This window comes from Pan paniscus, chromosome 1 (genome assembly GCF_029289425.2).
Source record: "Pan paniscus chromosome 1, NHGRI_mPanPan1-v2.0_pri, whole genome shotgun sequence".
Classification (NCBI taxonomy): Eukaryota; Metazoa; Chordata; class Mammalia; order Primates; family Hominidae; genus Pan; species Pan paniscus.
The window spans coordinates 164,809,647-164,828,154 of NC_073249.2; the positions used below are offsets into that span (position 1 = coordinate 164,809,647).

The window sequence follows — 18,508 nt, forward strand, 5'->3', positions numbered from 1 at the left end:
CTCAGGATTTTTTTAACCAGAAAATTGTATTAGATAGAACATCCTCTTCTCAGTGAATTTTGGATAATCAAGGAGTTACCATGTGAAATAAACATACCCAAGTTAATACATCTTGAAAACATACAGATTTTCAGCATTTTTGACAGTGGTAATGTAAGTGTTAGAAACAGAAATTCTGAACAAAGGAATTACTCTTTAAAAATCAGTATTTAATCTATGGAAAACTTGTAATATCCAAATTCCTTAGTGTGTCTAGTTCTGCAAGCTGTGGGAGCCCCTGAAGAAGGCCTGGCGAGGTTATGGTGGCCAAGTGGAGCTTTGAAATAGTCAATGTTGGGCTGGGTGCGGTGGCTCACGCCTGTAATCCCAGCACTTTGGGAGGCTGAGACGGGTGGATCACGAGGTCAGGAGTTCAAGTGGGCAAGATGGTGAAACCCTGTCTCTACTAAAAATACAAAAAAATTAGCCAGGCGTGGTGGTGGGTGCTTGTAATCCCAGCTACTCAGGAGGCTGAGGCAAGAGAATGGCTTGAACCCAGGAGGCAGAGGTTGCGGTGAGCCGATATCACGCCACTGCACTCCAGCCTGGGCAACAGAGAGAGACTCCGTCTCGAAAAAAGAGAAATAGCTAATGTTTGTAGCTGCAGCACATTAGACTGTAGAACAAACCCACAGGTTCCGTTAGTAACCCTGCAAATGGCCACCACCTCTGGTCCCAGAAGAGAGAGATTCTCACATGAAGAGGCGTCAGCTGAAAACATTCATCTAATTATGCACATGTCCCCTTAGGGAAAGGAAAGTGTTCCTTAAATAAATTAGAGGAATCTTTACTTTTATATTTCTCAGCAATATGCATATTGAAGATAAGATATTCTTGGTCTTTATAAAATGAATACTAAAGTAGAGGAGAAAACAGCTGTTTAAGGGATGCGTCAGCCTGTAAAATTTAAGAAAACATGGGCAAAGCAGTCTAGGTTCCAAATAGTCTATGCATCCTTTAAGATGTGAATAGAAACAAAAAATACTCTCTATGTCTACACCACATCCCACACTTAGAAACTAGAGGATCAAATGAAGCAGAATTTATCATTCAAAGCCAGGTCTCAAATGCCACTTGTTCCATTGTATCTTTTCCTTCTCCTTACCTGGGGGACATCTCTCCTTCCTCTAAATTGTAACATTCTACCTGAACCTCCTCTGTCACTTAACATTCATCTCTTTTGTATCCTAATTATGTATGTACAGAACTGATCTCCCTGATGGGACTGAAAGATCCTTGAATCGAGCATCTGGGCCTCATTCATTCCCACTGCCTGATTCATTTTTCACCGTAGGTCTGTTTTACTTCAAATTCCATACTCTTTTTAACTGTACTACGCCTCCCCTCTTTTCCTCTTAGTCTGAGATGACTCCGTAGAGGAGGGTTTGAAGTCCAAATCTAGATGGAGTTGGGAGTCAGGCAAAAAGGAAGTTGGAATTGAGGGAGGATAGCAATAAAGCATTTACTTTCTAGGAGAGCTAAAGTTTGTAGCAGTTTGATGTTCACATTCATGTTACATTACAAGTAGAGCTAAAGTTGTAATGTTTATGCTAAAATGAGGTACAGAACATAACAATGTGGATCCCTTCCCTCCCTCCCTCCCTTCCTTCCTTCCTTTCTTTTTTCTTCACCATCTCACTCTGTCACCCAAGCTGGAGTGCAGTGGCATGATCACAGCTCACTGAAGCCTCGACCTCTTGGGCCCAGGTGATCCTCCCACCTCAGCCTCCCAAGTATCTGGGACGACATGCGTGCACCACCATGCCTGGCTAATTTTTTGTAATTTTTGTAGAGACAGGGTTTCACCATGCTGCCCTGGCTGGTCTTGAATTCCTGAGCTCAAGCACTCCTCTGGTCCTAGCCTCCCAAAGTGCTGGGATTACAAGTGTGAGCCCCCGTGCCTGGCCACAACAATGTGGATTCTGCTCTGAGAACAGAATGGCTCATGAGGTAAGGAGTCTTCAAAATACCCCACTCACCAGGAGCTTGGAAAATAGCCAAGAGTCTGATATGGGAAAGGGAAAACAGGTCAGCAGTGTGATTTCTAAGGCACGAGCGAATTAGAGTGGTTTGAGGACCATCTGGCTGACGGATGGGGGCCAGTTGACACCCAAGATGACTCAGCTAATCCGGATGGCTGGGTGTTCCTGTCATCTCTTGCTGATCTTCAAACCACCTGTCCAAAGCTGCCTGCTCAGCCAAGCAGCTTAAGGAGAACAACTTCTCCCTATGAGATCACAGTCAGTGGATTCCACAGTCAATTATGTCTTGTAGATGAACAAACAGAAAAGGCAAGACGTGTAAGGTTTGCAGATCAACCCCCACTGAGGTTAGTCTTTTTCAGACCTTTGGGAAGTTCCAAATTCCCTCCCCTGAGCTCTCCCAAAATCTTCCACATAAGTGATTGCAGAAGTGATAATGCTTATTATTTTAAACTCTTTTTTTTATATCCACCATTTGTCCATAATTTTCTTCAAACTGAACAGTGAATCTTGATAGCAAGAATGCTATTTTATTTGAGAGTAGGCATTCAATAAAAGTTAAATTCGTTAAGGATGTTATTGTGGATTGAAAAAACATTTCCTTTTTTTTTTTGAGATGGAGTTTCACGGTTGTTGCCCAGGCTGGAGTGCAATGGCACGATCTCAGCTCACTGCAACCTCCGCCTCCTGGGTTCAAGCGATTCTCCAGCCTCAGCCTCCCGAGTAGCTGAGATTACAGGCGCACGCCACCACACCCAGCTAATTTTTGTATTTTTTTTAGTAGAGACGGGGTTTCGCCATGTTGGCCAGGCTGGTCTTGAACTCCTGACCTCAGGTGATCCACCCGCCTCGGCCTCCCAGAGTGTTGGGATTACAGGCGTGAGTCACCGTGCCTGGCCCATTCCCATATTTTCTAAATCCAATGTTCTTTTAGAAAACACACAAAATAATTTTAGTCTCATCGCCAACCTAAATTCACAAATATTTCCTTCTGCAAAACCTTGTTTACCACATGTGACAAACTGAATTTCTTTCTTCTAACCCCAAACATGAGCTTATTTACTAGGCTGCTCAGAATTCTAGAAAGGCAAGGCAAAATTAAAATAAAATGGAAATTATGCTAATGGAACTCCCTGCATGATCAACCTCCCTGATCTTTATGAGTCCTGTTCCATCTCAGTTAGTACTTTAAAAAGCACAACTTCTAAGAAAGCAAAAAGGAGGTCCTTGTTTGTATGAAGATATTCTAAAAGATTTAGGCTGTCCTGTCAATAAATGGAATAAGTATGTCGGAACCCAAGTTATTTGAGCCCTCAGTACCTCTTACTAGACGACAGCAATGGCTTCTTAATTGGGTTTCCCTCTTCAAGGTGTCTTTAACATTGCTATTAGACTAATCTTTCTGGAGTACAGCCTTGATCAGATTGTTTCATTGTTCAAAATGCCTTCAACAGCTCCAAAACCAAAGAATGAAATTCAGACCCTCTGGGATTTAAATGTGGAATCTAAAAAGTTGAACTCATAGAAGCAGAGAGTAGTGGTGGTGACCAGGGGCTGGTGGATGGGGTGAAGGTTGAAGACATGTTGGTCAGAGGATGCAAAATTTCAGTTAAAGTAATAAGTTCTAGAGATCTGTTGTACAGCAGGGTGACCACAGTTAATAACAATGTACAACAATGTATTGTATTCTTGAAAATCTCTAAGAAAGTAGATTTCAACTGTTCTCACCACAAAAATAAGTATGGGAAGAAATACATATGTTAATTATCTTGATTTAGCCATTCTACAACATACACATATTTCAAAACATCATGTTGGCCAGGTGCAGTGGCTCACTCCTGTAATTCCAGCACTTTGAGGGGCTGAGGTGGGAGGATCTCTCGAGCCCAGCAGACTGGGCATGGGCAACATAGTGAGATTCTGTCTCTGCAAAAAAATCTTATAGTAGCCAGGTATGGTGGTGCGTGCCTATAGTCCTAGCTGCTCAGGAGGCTGAGGCAGGAATATTGTTTGAGCCTGGGAGGTCGAGGATGCAGTGAGCTGAGATCATGCCACTGCACTCCAGCCTGGCAACAGAGCTAGATCCTGTTTCAAAAAATAACTGCCCCCTCCAAACCAAAACCAAACAAAAAAAGCCATCATGTCGTATATGATAAATATATACAATTTTTATCAATTTAGTTTTTAAAAGGAAAAAAATCCTGTTTTGTATGTAACTATTAAAAATGGAAGATGCTGGAGGCTGGGAGTTCTACTAGAGGGCTGTGATAATATAAGTACAATCACAAGAAAAATGAGGTCTTATCATGTGCCAGGAATAGTGCTAAGCCTTTTATAAACATTACTTAATACTTCTAACAAGTCCATAGAATTAATTATTAGTATCAAACCCATTTTAAATGTGAGGAATTGAAGTTTATAGAGCGTAACTGGCTCAAGTTCACTCTGCTAGTAAATGGTAGAATACTGATTGAGACTTGGCTCTGTCTGACATCCAAGCTTATGTTCACATCACTATGCTGTAGAATTGTGCCAATGGTATTATAATTACCACAAGCACTGCATCATAATCCCTTATAAATATATATAGCTGTAGGAATAAAATATTTTTACACCTGGCCCTCATAACTACCCTTTGACACAGGCAGAGGAGGCTATTAACCTGGTTTTACAGAAAAAGACAGACTTTGGGAGGTTAACTGCCTTTACCAAGGTTGTATGCCCACAGGTAATTAGTAGAGCCAAAACCAAAACCCACATCGTCAGACTTCTTGCTCAGTGTTTTATTAGCACCCTTGTTCACTCTACTAGCACAGAACTGCATGAAACAATTTTGTTCTCTGCAATATCCTTCGGGTCTAGAACATTGACACATGATAAGAGCTCAATGACACTAGGCTCGGTAGCTCACACCTGTAATCCCAGCACTTTGGGAGGCTGAGGTGAGAGGACCGCTTGAGGTCAAGAGTTCAAGACCAGCCTTGGTAACATGGCGAGATCCTGTCTCTACAAAAAATTTAAAAATTAGCCAAGCATGATGGTACGTGCCTATAGTCCCAGCTACTTGGGAGGCTGAGGCAGGAGGATTGCTTGAGCCCAGGAGTTTGAGGCTGTAGTGAGCCATGATAGCACCACAGAACTCTAGCCTGGGCTACAGAAAAAGATCTTGTCTTTTTTTTAAAAAAAATAGCTCAATAAGCATTTGCTGAACAAAGAAATAAATATGAGATACCATTAACATATAATAAAACTGCTACTTAATAATACTGAATTATTATTATCAGGTCCAATTTAATAATGATATGGCTCTATTTCATCTATTTGGTTATGATTTAAATGGGCTGTCTCTTTTAGCCATATGCTGGGTATGAGTTATGCTTTAGTACTCAATAGAAACATCTAAGGGGGAAAAAGATATACTAAGAGGGTCCACATAGGCAAGTGGGAAGGGAAGAGAAAGTGGTCAGGGATATGTGTCCTCTTCACATACCGCCCACAGGAGGGGTGGCATTCATCATTTGGTAGCAGTTACTACAGCCAATAGTCCAGAGTGGAACTAAAAAGCCCTCTCTAGAATATAATCAAATTGTGATGGTTCAATACAAACATCGCCCGCATAGCATATGCTGTTAGAGAAAGGGATTTATTATTTATTTATACATTTAAATGCCTAATGTGATTTCATTATTTTTGAAAATGAAATACAAATAATGGCACACAAATTTGATTAAGATATGTGATAATGTTCTTGAAACTTAAGACTGGAATTATTTATACTTTACATATTTTTTACATACTAGCCTGCTTTATTATTATTATTATTTATTTATTTATTTATTTTTGAGACGGAGTCTTTCTCTGTCGTCCAGGCTGGAGTGCGGTGGCGCGATCTCGGCTCACTGCAAGCTCCGCCTCCCGGGTTCACGCCATTCTCCTGCCTCAGCCTATTTTTTCTATTTTTTAGTAGAGAGGAGGTTTCACCATGTTAGCCAGGATGGTCTCGATCTCTTGACCTCGTGATCCACCCGCCTCGGCCTCCCAAAGTGTTGGGATTACAGGCGTGAGCCACCACGCCCGGCCTAGCCTGCTTTATTTTACATACTAGCTTGTACTTTTTATTTTACATACTAGCCTGCTTGTTTTAAAAATAAAATCAGTCTTCTAAATTTTCAGAACAGCTATTCTTTGAAAGACTCTAGTAAACAGTACCACTATCTACCCAGTTGCTCAAGCCAAAAATCTAGGTTTATCCAGGACTCTCTACTTCCCCTCAGCTCCCTCGTTTAATTAATCAAGTTTGACTCAACCTCCAAAACATCAAGGATCTGCTCACTTTTCATTGCTTCCAATACCAACACTTCATCCAAGCCACATTAGGGCCTCACTGGGGCTTTTGCCTTTTACCATATTACTTTCCCACCAACCCACTCCCTACCTAGCAGCTGTGGGAGATGAGAATATGCCACTCTAAAAAGGAAGGATCCATGAGCTGAAGGCAATTAGGAAGAAGCAGATGCAGGAAAACCCTCTGCTCTCCCTCTATTTGACTAAAAGCAGGACATACATATATAAAGACAAAGGTATCCCCCTCCCTCTGAATCAGGGAGAGCAAAGGTTAACCCCTGAAGATAACACAGAACGTTTATCCACTGGAGATGGCACCAGGGGAATCTACATGAGCAAGCTATACCAACTAGCCTTTATCTGCCAGTTGTTTGCCTTCCTTCAAGTTGCCACCCCTAGAGACAAAGTCCTCTTCCTTTGTCTTGTCACTTCTCTAAACATTTACCATTTTTGTTAAAGATGCTATTTAAGCTAGAATTTAAATCTATCTCATTGAGAACTACTCATTCCCTGGGTGTTTGCCATGTATATAAGAAACACATATGTCATTAAACTTCTGTTTGTTTTGCTCTTGTTAATCTATCTTTTGTTTCAAGGGTCCATTCCAACTAAGAACCTATGAGGGTTGAAGAAAAAAGTTATTTTTCTTCCCCTAAATAGCCAAATGGATCCTTTAAAACTATGTATCAGGTCACTTCACTCCCCTGTTTAAATCCTTCCAGTGGCTTCTACTGCATCTAGAATAAAACCCAACCTTCTAACTCTGACTTACACAGCCTTTCTCTCCCTCTTGTCTCATATTTCACTGCTCTCCCAGCTCCTAATATGCTTCCAGCCATATTCCTCAAACACGCCCCAGCTCATTCTCACCTGAGAGCTATTTCTGTCCTCTCAGCAGGGAAGGCTCCTCCCTCTTATTTTTGAATGTCTGGCTTTTTCTTTTAATTTTTATCTTATTTAAATTTTACCTTGCCCAAGTGTAACCAAGTACTCCCATTTTTCTAAGAGATAATTATTTTTTTCTCTCTTCTTTCCTCTTTCCCCCAGTTCCCCACTTCCTACTCAGCCCTTTAGAAATGCAAACATAGGGTCATGCCTGTAATCCCAGCACTTTTGGGAGGCCCAGACGGGCAGATCATCTGAGGTCAGGAGTTCGAGACCAGCCTGGCCAACATGGTGAAACCCCGTCTCTACTAAAAATACAAAAATTAGCCAGGCATGGTAGAGTGCGCCTGTAATCCCAGCTACTCGGGAGGCTGAGGCAGAAGAATCGCTTGAACCCGAGAGGCTGAGGTTGCAGTGAGCCGAGATCACACCACTGCACTCCGCCTGGGTGACAGGGTGAGACTCCATTTCAAAAAAAAAAAAAAAAGGAAGAAAGAGGAAGAAAGAAATGCCAGTATCGCCTTTTACCTCCCCTTCACCAGACGCTCCCTAGAGAGCAAGTTCATCTAACTATGTGCTTGGGAGAGATCCAGAAAGGAACCCTCACTCACCAGGAGGTTGGCTGGATCAATAACAGCTGATTTCTATGGGCCCCCACCCCCCAACCAGGAGACTGCCTCGAGAGATAAGAAACTCTCTCCCACCTGGCGAGTTTTTGGCCTAGTCCTGCACAAGAAGGCACCAGCAGTCACCAGCTCGACTGCCCAGTAGATAAGGCACCGGAGCTAGCACATGGACCTCCCCGTTGCTCATTTCCTCCTCTGCCTTTTAAAAGTGCCAGGTTTCTGCTCCAAAAGCGAAGCAGTTACCCTTAAAGCAGGAAGCCTGTACTCCTTCCCCAAAGCTAGCTTTGGAATAAATCACCTTCTTTATACCAGACCCCCTTCTTGATAACCTGTGTTTCGGCTACACAAGTAGCCTTCTCTGTAACTCAGGAAAGAGGTCACATTCCCCACGTTAATTCTCTCCAAGGCACTGCCCACTATATGATAATTCTTTTGGTTTATTTATTTCTTAATTTGTATCTTTGTGTCTTCAACCATGAAGAGAGAAAGATGATAACAAATTGGTAGGAAGCCTTAGTTTTATTCACACCTAGATCTCTAATGCCTAAAAGAGTGCTTAACAAATAATATGCACTCATTGAACACTTGTTTTTTTTTTCCTCCAAACAGATTTATTGGATATAGCAAAATTCTATACACAAAGTGACCTGGACCAACTGCTTCAAAACATGATCCTTTCTTACTAATATCTTGATAGGTCAGTCCATAGTGTTAAAAAGCAATTTACTCTTAAGTAAATAGAAAAGTGCCCACTGCACATTAAATGAATGGCCTAACTACTGGAACTTTAGTAGTTCTACAAGATAATTAACAAAGGTAGGATGGATTTCCTATGACAGGCTGCTGAAGAACAGATACGAGCCATCAAGAGGCCATTTTGTGTACTGCCACTGTGAAGCCATCATGCTTCTGGATCATAATGTTCCCATTATCTGATGCTGGACACACTACAGGAGTATCAGTGGGGTCAGAGGTTAGCTTAGCTGCTTGTTGGGCTAGAACAGATATCACTCCAGCATGCTCATCTGACAGGGTCCCATGGCAACCCAGATTAAGTGAATCTGTGCACGGGATTCCAACAATGGAGGGATTCTTCATTGTATCTTCTACGCGCTGCTCCAAGGTCGCCTCCATCCCACCCACCGTCCACCCCGGCCCAGAACCCTGAACACGTGTTGAAAGAATAAAAATAATGTGTATTGCACAATCACATTTTTATTAAAAGGGACACTATATATAGCTATTTATGTTTACTGTAGAAACAAAGAAAAAAGTATGAAAAGATACTGAATAGTGAACGTTAACTTCCTTAGGGAGGTAGTGAAAGAAAAATTAAGATTTCTTTGAATAACCCTGCACTATTTAATTAGTAACAATAAGTATGTATTTCTTTTTGGAGTTAAAAAATAATTCAATAAATATAAAATGAGAAGAGAAGGAATATCCCCTCAGCTGGGGACACAAACTGATTACACAATTCTATATCTATCTACTCCAGAAGCTGACCAATATTACAGCAATCTTGTTATGCTAGTAATTTCGCCATTCACAGATGAAAGCAATTATTTAAAGACACCTTGATCACAGGTATTAAAGTATTTCAAAACCATAAAGAAAGGGGTACAATTCAGTCATAAACAAAGAGAATTTTCTTGTAAATTCTGAAATGCCCAATTAGGACAAAAGTATATATTTAGAGGAGACCTTGAGCAACTTTGAGGAAGGTAATACTTATATGGTTAGGTTCTAATATATTTACTAAAAAAGTTACTTTATAATCAATACCTCAATACTTTCCATTTTGGTTAGGGAAATTTTCCACGAGTTTGGAATACCAAATACTGAATATCAAAAATGTCAGATTGGGGGAAAATGCTCATGACAAATCCATCTAATATACTAAGAGCTAATTAGAAACAACCTTACCTCAATAGAAGATGGAGAACTTGATGGCACTGGAAAGGGAGTAACGGCCATCTGATTGACTGCATCCTCGTTTCTGTGAAGTGTTAAAATAGGCAGAATCAGTACACAGTAAATGCTAAGTTCCTGGCTCAAATTATAAATACTTCCTCAGTTCTCAGTTGAAAATGCACACACAGCATCATAGAATTAAATATATATATAAATATATAGCTTCCATATATATAGCTTCCAAGCATGCAAAGTTACTATGCATAAAAAAATATGTGTAGCTCAAAGGATACTAAGATGCAATTATTAGTGACAAAGAGTGATGATGCTAGGAGTTACTCAAATCCCACTTAGTAAGTCAGGTGCTGCAGAGGATAAGTTTGGAAAGGCTTTGGCTCTTTCAGCACTGCAGAGTATAAATTTTTCAAATGGCCATGTGCAACCTTTAGGCCCCATTAATGTCTGCAGTGTTTTGTTCTTTGAACTGGAAAGGATCCCAGCCTCCTCACTTGGCTTCTAACTTTGTTTTGCCAAATGAAGGATGATGGGGTGTCTACAATAGGGCTGCAAGGTGGAGTATGAGGAGGAGTGATCGAGGGGGAGGGCAGAGCTCCAGACAGACAATGCTTTTTGGGTAGGTGAATTCTCCTCCTCCTCATCCCAATGGAGTAGAGTAGATGGCAGCTGAAACCTCATCACCAGGGTGATCAGAACCTATAATACTGGTTCTGATTATCTGGACCTATTTTCACCACATTACTAGCAAATGGTTGGCAGTGGTCTGTGGGAGATAATGACTATCCTTTATAGTCATTATACCCATTATGATGCACAACCAACATAATTATCTCAAGATTTATGTGAAGTTTGATTTTATGTTTCACAATATAAACCAAGGAAGCTCACAAACAATGCTTCCTGCTGATATGTAAAGTTCTTAGACTGTTCGCAGATTTCTCTCCATATGACCCGTGTATATAGAAGAGCTATTGCCTGACTTGGGAGGGCATTCAAAATCCAACCCCATTTTATGCTTTACTTCTCACCAACTGGATTAGGAGACCATTCCTCCCTTGGTGATTTAATCATGTCACTGCCTTTTCTTGAAATGCCTTTCTTTCTCTTTTTTCTTTCCCTTCCTCCCTCCCTCCCTCCCTCCCTTCCTTCCTTTCTTCCTTCTTTTTTTTTTTTTTTTTTTTGAGATGGAGTCTCACTTTGTCACCAAGGCTGGAGTGCAGTGGCACAACCTCAGCTCACTGCAGCCTCCACCTCCTGGGTTCAATCGATTTTCCTGCCTCAGCCTCCGGAGTAGCTGGGATTACAGGTATGTGCCACCACACCTGGCTAATTTTTGTATTCTTTATTTAATTTATACCCCACCCATCCTTCCCCTCCAATGTGAGTTCAATTACCTCTAACTAGGTGAATTATTCCCTTCCCTTAAATTCAAAGACTATTGTATATATGGATGTCTTCCAAATTCACATATTTAGCCTAAATCTTTTGAGCTTAGGACTAGGACCTGCGTACCCAACTGTTACTTTATATCTCCACTAGATGTCTTACAAGCATCTCAAATAAAATAGAGCTTTTTTATCCCACTCATTCACCATATGGTTCCACAGCCAATTCTCTCCACCAGAGTAAATGTCAACAACATCTGTCCAGTTGTTCAACCAGGAAACAGGGGTCATTCTTGAAAATTATCTTCCTCATCTGTACTTCCAACCACTAAGTCTCATGAATTTCACCTTCAAAACATATCTTGGATCTTTCCACTTCTTTCCATCCTATCCTATCTATAAGCCATCATCATTTCTCACCTGCATGTAAGAGCAACCCAGTTACATCTTCTCTCCAACCCATTCTCCACCCAGCAAAGTTATTATGATTCTAACACATAAAACTGATCATATTTCTAACCCCTTCTTATGGCTTCCTAATGCACTTAGGATCAAGAGCAAAGTCGATAAGGAAGCTCTGAGGTCCCAGCCCCCATCTCTGGCCCCCTCTAGTGCTTCTTCCCCTTGCTCACTTATGCCTCAGTCCAGCTGCACAGACTTTCTTTCCACTTCTTAGCTGAGCTGAGATCTACCCGCCTCAGGGTCTTCTCTTACCCTACTCTCTTCTGCTCTGCTTGACAAATACTTTGGCTGATTTACTCCTATTTCTCCTTCACAGCTCATCATAAACGTCATTTCCTAAAACAAGCCTTCCAGGACCTTCTTAATATGCTCATAGCACCCTAGACAATGATTGCTGTTATAGGTCTGCTCCTTTCATATTTTACCTAACTGATTTGTGTGAACATTTGCTCCAAATCTGAATTTCTCTCTGGATGGGAAGCATTCCAAGGACAGGATTCATGTCCGTCCTACTCCCTATGACACTATCTAGGGGTAACACAGTGCCTGGCAAGTGTTTGTGCTTAACATAGTTATTGAAAAAAAAAATGAATGAATGGTGGGGTGGGTTGGGGAGGGATGTAATGACAACTCTCTTCAATAAGGATACAGAAAAGTAGGAGTCTCAGTTCCAGCCCTGCCACTAACTAACAGAGTGACTTTGGGGAAATCACTTCTCAAGAGTCTCAGTTTCTAGATCCCTTAAGTAAGTAGCTTAACTATTAAGAATCCTAAATTGGTTAATTTTTTTGTGGAATGAAGCACAGTATAAATAAAGACATGAAGTCTAGGTGCCATTTCAAGCTCTATGCTTTTTGGATTCTTAGACTATCTATCTAGGCGTGAACCAAACCAAAGCAAATGGGAGAAAAACTACAACTATAAAGTGACATAGCGTATCAAGCGCATCTGTTTTTTTCTGACTGCATTTCAGGTGCCTTGAGCAGACACTATTATGTTAAGAGATGGCTTGGCTATTGTTTTTCAGGGAGTACAATCCATTCCTCAGTAGTTTGCTCACATATAGAAAAAGTAATCCATCACTTGTGGGTAAAGAACAGTATTTTCCCAGTCGTAATTCCTTTTCCCACTCAATTTCTCCCATTGAACAACACAATAAAGCTCAGCTTAGGGCCGAAAGCGAACAGGCCATGTCTGCTGTAGATCTGGAACTCACAGCGCAGAGTATACTTGGCAGTAATTAAATAGATGACTTTTCATATCTCTTTCAAAGGTTACCGGCATTAAAAATATGGCTGTACATGAATTCTTATTGAGAGATCATGATGAACTGAACCAAGTTAGCTCAAATTGGCCAAGTTATTCCTTCACAATTTAATGATTTTTTCACAAATTAGTATGACTTTAATGGCCTTTAAAGTCCATATTAAATTTTTTTAACCTTACATAATAGAAAACCGACAATTACTCTCACTGAAAAGAAGAAAGCTGCTATAAGAAGTTACAGTTCATAATCCTTTATCATCTACTTAATGGTTAGTGGTCACATCCCTCAGCATCAAGCCATGGAGAGCTGACATAGCTGCCATTTTAAAGAGAAAAGTAGGAAGACGGCAACCAAAGGAGAGAAGGCATTTACACTTCAGACAAGCAGTGGGGCCTGAATGACATCTGGAGAACCTTTGAGCCCTCATATCCTATGATTCTCGTAAGTAATGACATCTGTTTGCTTTATAATTAAGCTTTTTTTTTTTTTTTTTTTTTTTTTTTTTTTTTTTGAGACAGAGTCTCTCTCTCTCTCATCCAGGCTGGAGTGCAGTGGCGTGATCTCGGCTCACTGCAGCCTCCACCTCCCAGGTTTAAGCAACTCTCGTGCCTCAGCCACTCGAGTAGCTGGGACTACAGGCGTGTGCCAACATGTGCAGCTAATTTTGGTATTTTTAGTAGAGATGGAGTATCACCATGTTGGCCACGCTGGTCTTGAGGTCCTGGCCTCAAGTGATCTGCCCGCCTTGGCCTCCCAAAGTGCTGGGATTACAGGTGTGAGCCATCAAGCCGGGTGAAACTTTCCTTTCCATATAATTAGCCTAAGTTTCTTAGGCCCCAGTGCCTCAAAGAGAACACAGTCAGGAATTGTAATTGTTTGTGGGTGTTTTTATAATTATCTTTAAGAGCTGCTGGGAGAGAGATAACGGACTTCTCCCACAGATAAGGGTGAGACCCGTTTTCCAGAGCACGGAACACTGCATGTGTGTCCTCATTGCTGTACTTGCCATGCTCTGTTAAAATTACTTGTGCTGGTTTTTCTCCCACTCTGAGCACAAGGATGAGATCTTATTACTTCGTATCTCCAGCTTGTAGTGTGGTACCTGGCAGGCAGTAGGTGTACTGTGATGTAAATGTCTGTTGAACAAAAGTGATCTTAATAAGGCAGAAAAAAGAAACCAGAATTACAGAAACCGCCCCATGCTTTCTGAGCTGTTTCCATGAGTTAGTGAGGCTGTGCTGCCTGTAGTCAGCCAGCTATCAGTATTTACCACATGTAAGGGCCATTTCTTGGGGTGTCCACCTAGCTCACAGTGATTTCTTGGATGGGCCAAAATGTCTACACTAGGTACTAATAGCCCTGCCCTCAAGCAGATTGGATAAAGGGGGCAGACGCCTGCCTCAGTCTGGGGCAAATTCTCTCTCCCAGAGGCTTAACATTTAGAAGAGACATATAAAGATCAGGAGTGCAATGTGAAGACTACCAATGGAAATGCTCAAGGATAAACAGGGGTTCAGAATTCCCTTCTGCTGACATCTCTAGAGCTGCCCTGGTTCCATCTCTGGAGCCTTATTGTATGGATCTTTTCTTAAGAGTCCATGAGGCATCTGGACTCTTACAATACATTCTCTTTTTAGTTTAAACTGGCTGGTGGTTACTTTGATTGGTTGAAACTCAACTACATAGCTTTGATTTTATTTTGAATATATACATTTCTTTAACAAATATTTATACTACGTACACAAAAATGGATAAAAGACCATTCTTGCCTTTGATGATATTAGCAATTAGTGAGGAGTGCAGCTAAGTAAATGAACAACTACAATTGTGGCATTAATACCTGATATGGTTTGGCTGTGTCCTCACCCAAAATCTCATCTTGAATCGTAGTCCCCATAATCCCCACGTGTCAAAGGAGAGACCAGGTGGAGGTAACTGAACAGTTTCCCCCATGCTGTTCTTGTGACAGTGAGTGAGTTCTCAGGAGAGCTGATGGTTTTATAAGTGTGTGGTAGTTCCTCCTGCATTCATTCTCCTTCCTGCTGCCTTGTGAAGAAGGTGCTTTGCTTCCCCTTGCGCCGTGATTATAAATTTCTTGAGGCCCCCCCAGACACGCTGAACTGTAAGTCAGTTAAATCTCTTTCCTTTATAAATTACCCAGTCTCAGTATTTTCATAGCAGTGTGAGAACAGACTAATACACTACTCAAGGGATCTCAATTTAGTTTTTCTCCAAAAGCATGCTAAGAATACCTCTAATTCAGCTTCTTGTTTGTAGAATACGTTTGTGGAAAACACACATTCTGGATCCTGATTTGAATTCTGCTTTGTTATAAAAATGAAACTCACATTGGTAAAAATCATATAACTTGTGTTAGACAAAATGCTAACAAGTCTCCCAAAATTCCTGCCCCCAGTTTACAGACAAATTTCACTTCCATAATTAAACTATATGATAAGTCACAGCTGACTATAAGATAAAGGGAGATTATCAGTTTGGACCTGACCTAATCATACAAGCCCTTCAAATCTGGAGATTTCACTTAGAATCTCATATCCTAAATCCTTAAATTAGTAGGTTGACTTAAATGAATTCTAAACCGATTAAATTCTTTGTGGAATGCCTAGAGGTCACAGACAGGAAGTCAGAGATTGGAAGCACCATTGTTTGCTTCAGGATGGAGGGGGCTTCCTGACAAGGACTGTGGGGGACCTCTAGGAGCTGAGAGCAGCCCCCACCTGAGAACCAGCAAGAAAATAGAGAATAAGCCTGGAAGCAACTTTTCCCCCAAAGCCTCCAGACAAGACCTCAGCCTGACCAACACCTTGGCTTCAGCTTGGTGATATCCTGGGCAGAGAACTGAGCCACGGCTTGTCATGCCAGCATTCTGACCTACACAACTGTGAGCCAATAAACAGGTATTGTTTTCTGCCATTCAATTTTGGTAATTTGTTACATAGCAAGAGAAAATTAATACATGACACAAATTTTGATTTGGAAAACATGGTCACCGGAAATATAACTAGAAACATAACATTTGACCGCTTACCAGGTACCATTGTTCAAAATCCTTTACATACATTAACTCATTTTAAACTTCATAACAAGTCTAGGTAGTAGTTAGAATTATTTTGTTCATTTTCTCTTGGTTTTACAGAAAGGTTAAGCAACCTGACCAAAGTCACACAGCTTATAAATCACAAAGCTGACAAATAGCAGAGCTGAGGTTCAAAAACAGCAATCTGGTTTCAAAACCTACTCTTAACTACTATACTACAGTGTTTCCCATTTTCATAGCCTATCCAGAGCCACAGATGTCTCCTTCTCTCATATACGCAAGTTAAAATCCCTAGGTGAGTCCAGGCTATTAAATTTTGGGCTATTACTTTTTAAATTATTTAATAAATTTCCTTGGGGTAAAAATACACGCAAGGTTCTAAGTCTGCTCACTGTATTAACTGCAATCTGTCCACATTTCATATGTGGGTCCTGGGTGTTTTATCTATTACCTATCCCTTACAGAGATATAATGACTATAAAATGCTTTAAAATTTCATTTTGTGTGATGGGGCAGGTATAGTGGTGAATATTACAGCGGAGTGTAATTTCCTCAGTACTATTCTGGGATAGATATTAGGGCTGTTCATAAATCCTCTAGCTTCAACTTTTCTTCCTCTTTAAAGGTGAACCAGTGCTTGATTAGCTACGTTTCCTGTTTCTGCATTGGTGATCATGGAAACAAATGCTGAGAAGGAGCCTCTGCTGCCTGGGTACGTGAATGACCATGGTGAACAGAGGGCTCAGTAAGGAACCCTGACGGGTATGTAACATGAGAAAGAAATAAACCTTTGTTTATTTCTTTGTTGTCTTAAGCCATGAGTTTTGGGGCTGTTTGTTACTGAAGCATAACTGTGTCTACCCTGATTCTAACATGCTCTATACAAGTTTATTCAATAATTTTTTAAAAAGCCACGTTCATACCTTATTCATAGTAACTAAAAACTGGAAACAACCCAAATGTTCACCTACAGGAGAATGATCATCAAATTTTTGTATATTCATAGAGTGAAGTATTACTCTGTGATTAAAGGAACAAACTTTTGATAAACACGACATGGATAAATCTCAAAAATGTTATGTTAATGAAAGAAACCAGACACAAAAGAATAAATGCTGTTTGATTCTATTTACATTAAGTTTAAGAACAGTTGAAACTAACCTATAGTGACAGAAATCAGGAAGCAGGTGGCTCTTGGGGGAAGGAGAGAGTGACTGTAAAGGGACACCAGCAATCTTTTGGAGGTGAACGAATAGTCTATATTTTTGTTTTGTGTGGAGGTTACACAGGTGTATGCAATTATCAAAACTCAATAGACTTAAGACATAAGATCTACTGCACTGAGTATAAATTATACCCCAATTAAAAAATAAATCCATGATAATGTGTAGTACAAGACAACTACGTTGGCTTGGAAATGAATATAAGCAAAGGCACAGACAGACCAAAGCAAAGGTATGGATTCTATCACTGATAAGATATAAATAAGATACAAAACAACTTAAAACCCTGGTTTCTCAACTTTTAAAATCGGGATAATGTCTAATATTAATAGAATTGTCATGAGATAATGTAAACGTCAAAGCCAAAGCACACTAACAGAAGTAAATATTTAATGTTTTATGGCTTTGTGAAGTTAAATCTCAAATGCTTAAACTTCCAGGTGCCACATCCTCGGTTGCTATTAATTCATTCAGCCATCAACCAAAAAATTTAAAACACCGCTGAGTCTAATGGTTTAATCTAAAGGCTTTCTTCTTCTTTTTTCTTTTAATCCCACAGTCTCCATCCTAATTCATGTCCTTTTCATGTTGCCTGGTCTATGACAACAGTATCACTACTTGTTTTCTTGTTCTGCTTTCTCTGCATCTGAATCCATCCAAATTGCTCCCTCTCAACTGTGAAAACTACCCACTGGAACCGAGCCTGAAAATAACCCAACATCAATGAGTTCCCTCTATGGATGTTTGTTTTGCCTGATGTATAGTTTCTTATTTGCATGTCTTTGTAGTTGCTGGAGAACTTCTTACTTAACTGTATGACCTCTTATGGCATATGACATACAGGAGGTACTCAGTAAATCATGAATTTGCTGATGCCATTTGGACTCAGTGCTTTCCTATGTAAGTCTACCTAGCTAGTATTAACTATTAACTAACTCTCGCTGTACCCACTTCTCCAACAGCAATCGCTTGCTCCTTTGAATTTCTAAACTGCTCATGTGGCTTGTCTCAGTAACTTCATTCTATTCTTCTAAGGGTATTTCACTGTATTTTTGGATGCACATATATGTCATATACAGCACTTTGTTGATATAACATTATATATTTATTCTTTATCCCTCAAAGGTGTAACCATAATTCAAACTGTAATAAGGGATTTCATTAACATGTTATTTGATAGCCCTTGACTAATTCCTTAGGATAAATATGGGATACTCTAATATAAACTCGAAAAGAACACTGTAAATTGTTGCCAAAAGAAAAATTAGTGGTCATGAGGAGAACATACTCATGCTTCAGGGAAAC

The 18,508-nt window shown here is 40.4% G+C and overlaps 2 protein-coding genes across 8 annotated transcripts in view; both read right to left on the bottom strand.

The window, feature by feature from the left end:
* PATJ (PATJ crumbs cell polarity complex component) overlaps positions 1 to 18,508 on the bottom strand; it is a 422,746-nt gene that overhangs the window by 115,287 nt on the left and 288,951 nt on the right. For all 7 annotated transcript variants that reach the window (XM_057298703.2, XM_034966355.3, XM_034966351.3 and 4 more), the window contains exon 30: positions 9,803 to 9,875. In XM_057298703.2, the coding sequence (XP_057154686.2) occupies positions 9,803 to 9,875 (73 nt within the window). The remainder of the gene's footprint in view (positions 1 to 9,802; positions 9,876 to 18,508) is intronic.
* Positions 8,741 to 9,010, bottom strand: LOC117981460 (ragulator complex protein LAMTOR5-like). Its single transcript, XM_034966380.1, has one exon. The coding sequence runs from the start codon at positions 9,008 to 9,010 to the stop codon at positions 8,741 to 8,743; it is 270 nt and encodes an 89-aa protein (XP_034822271.1).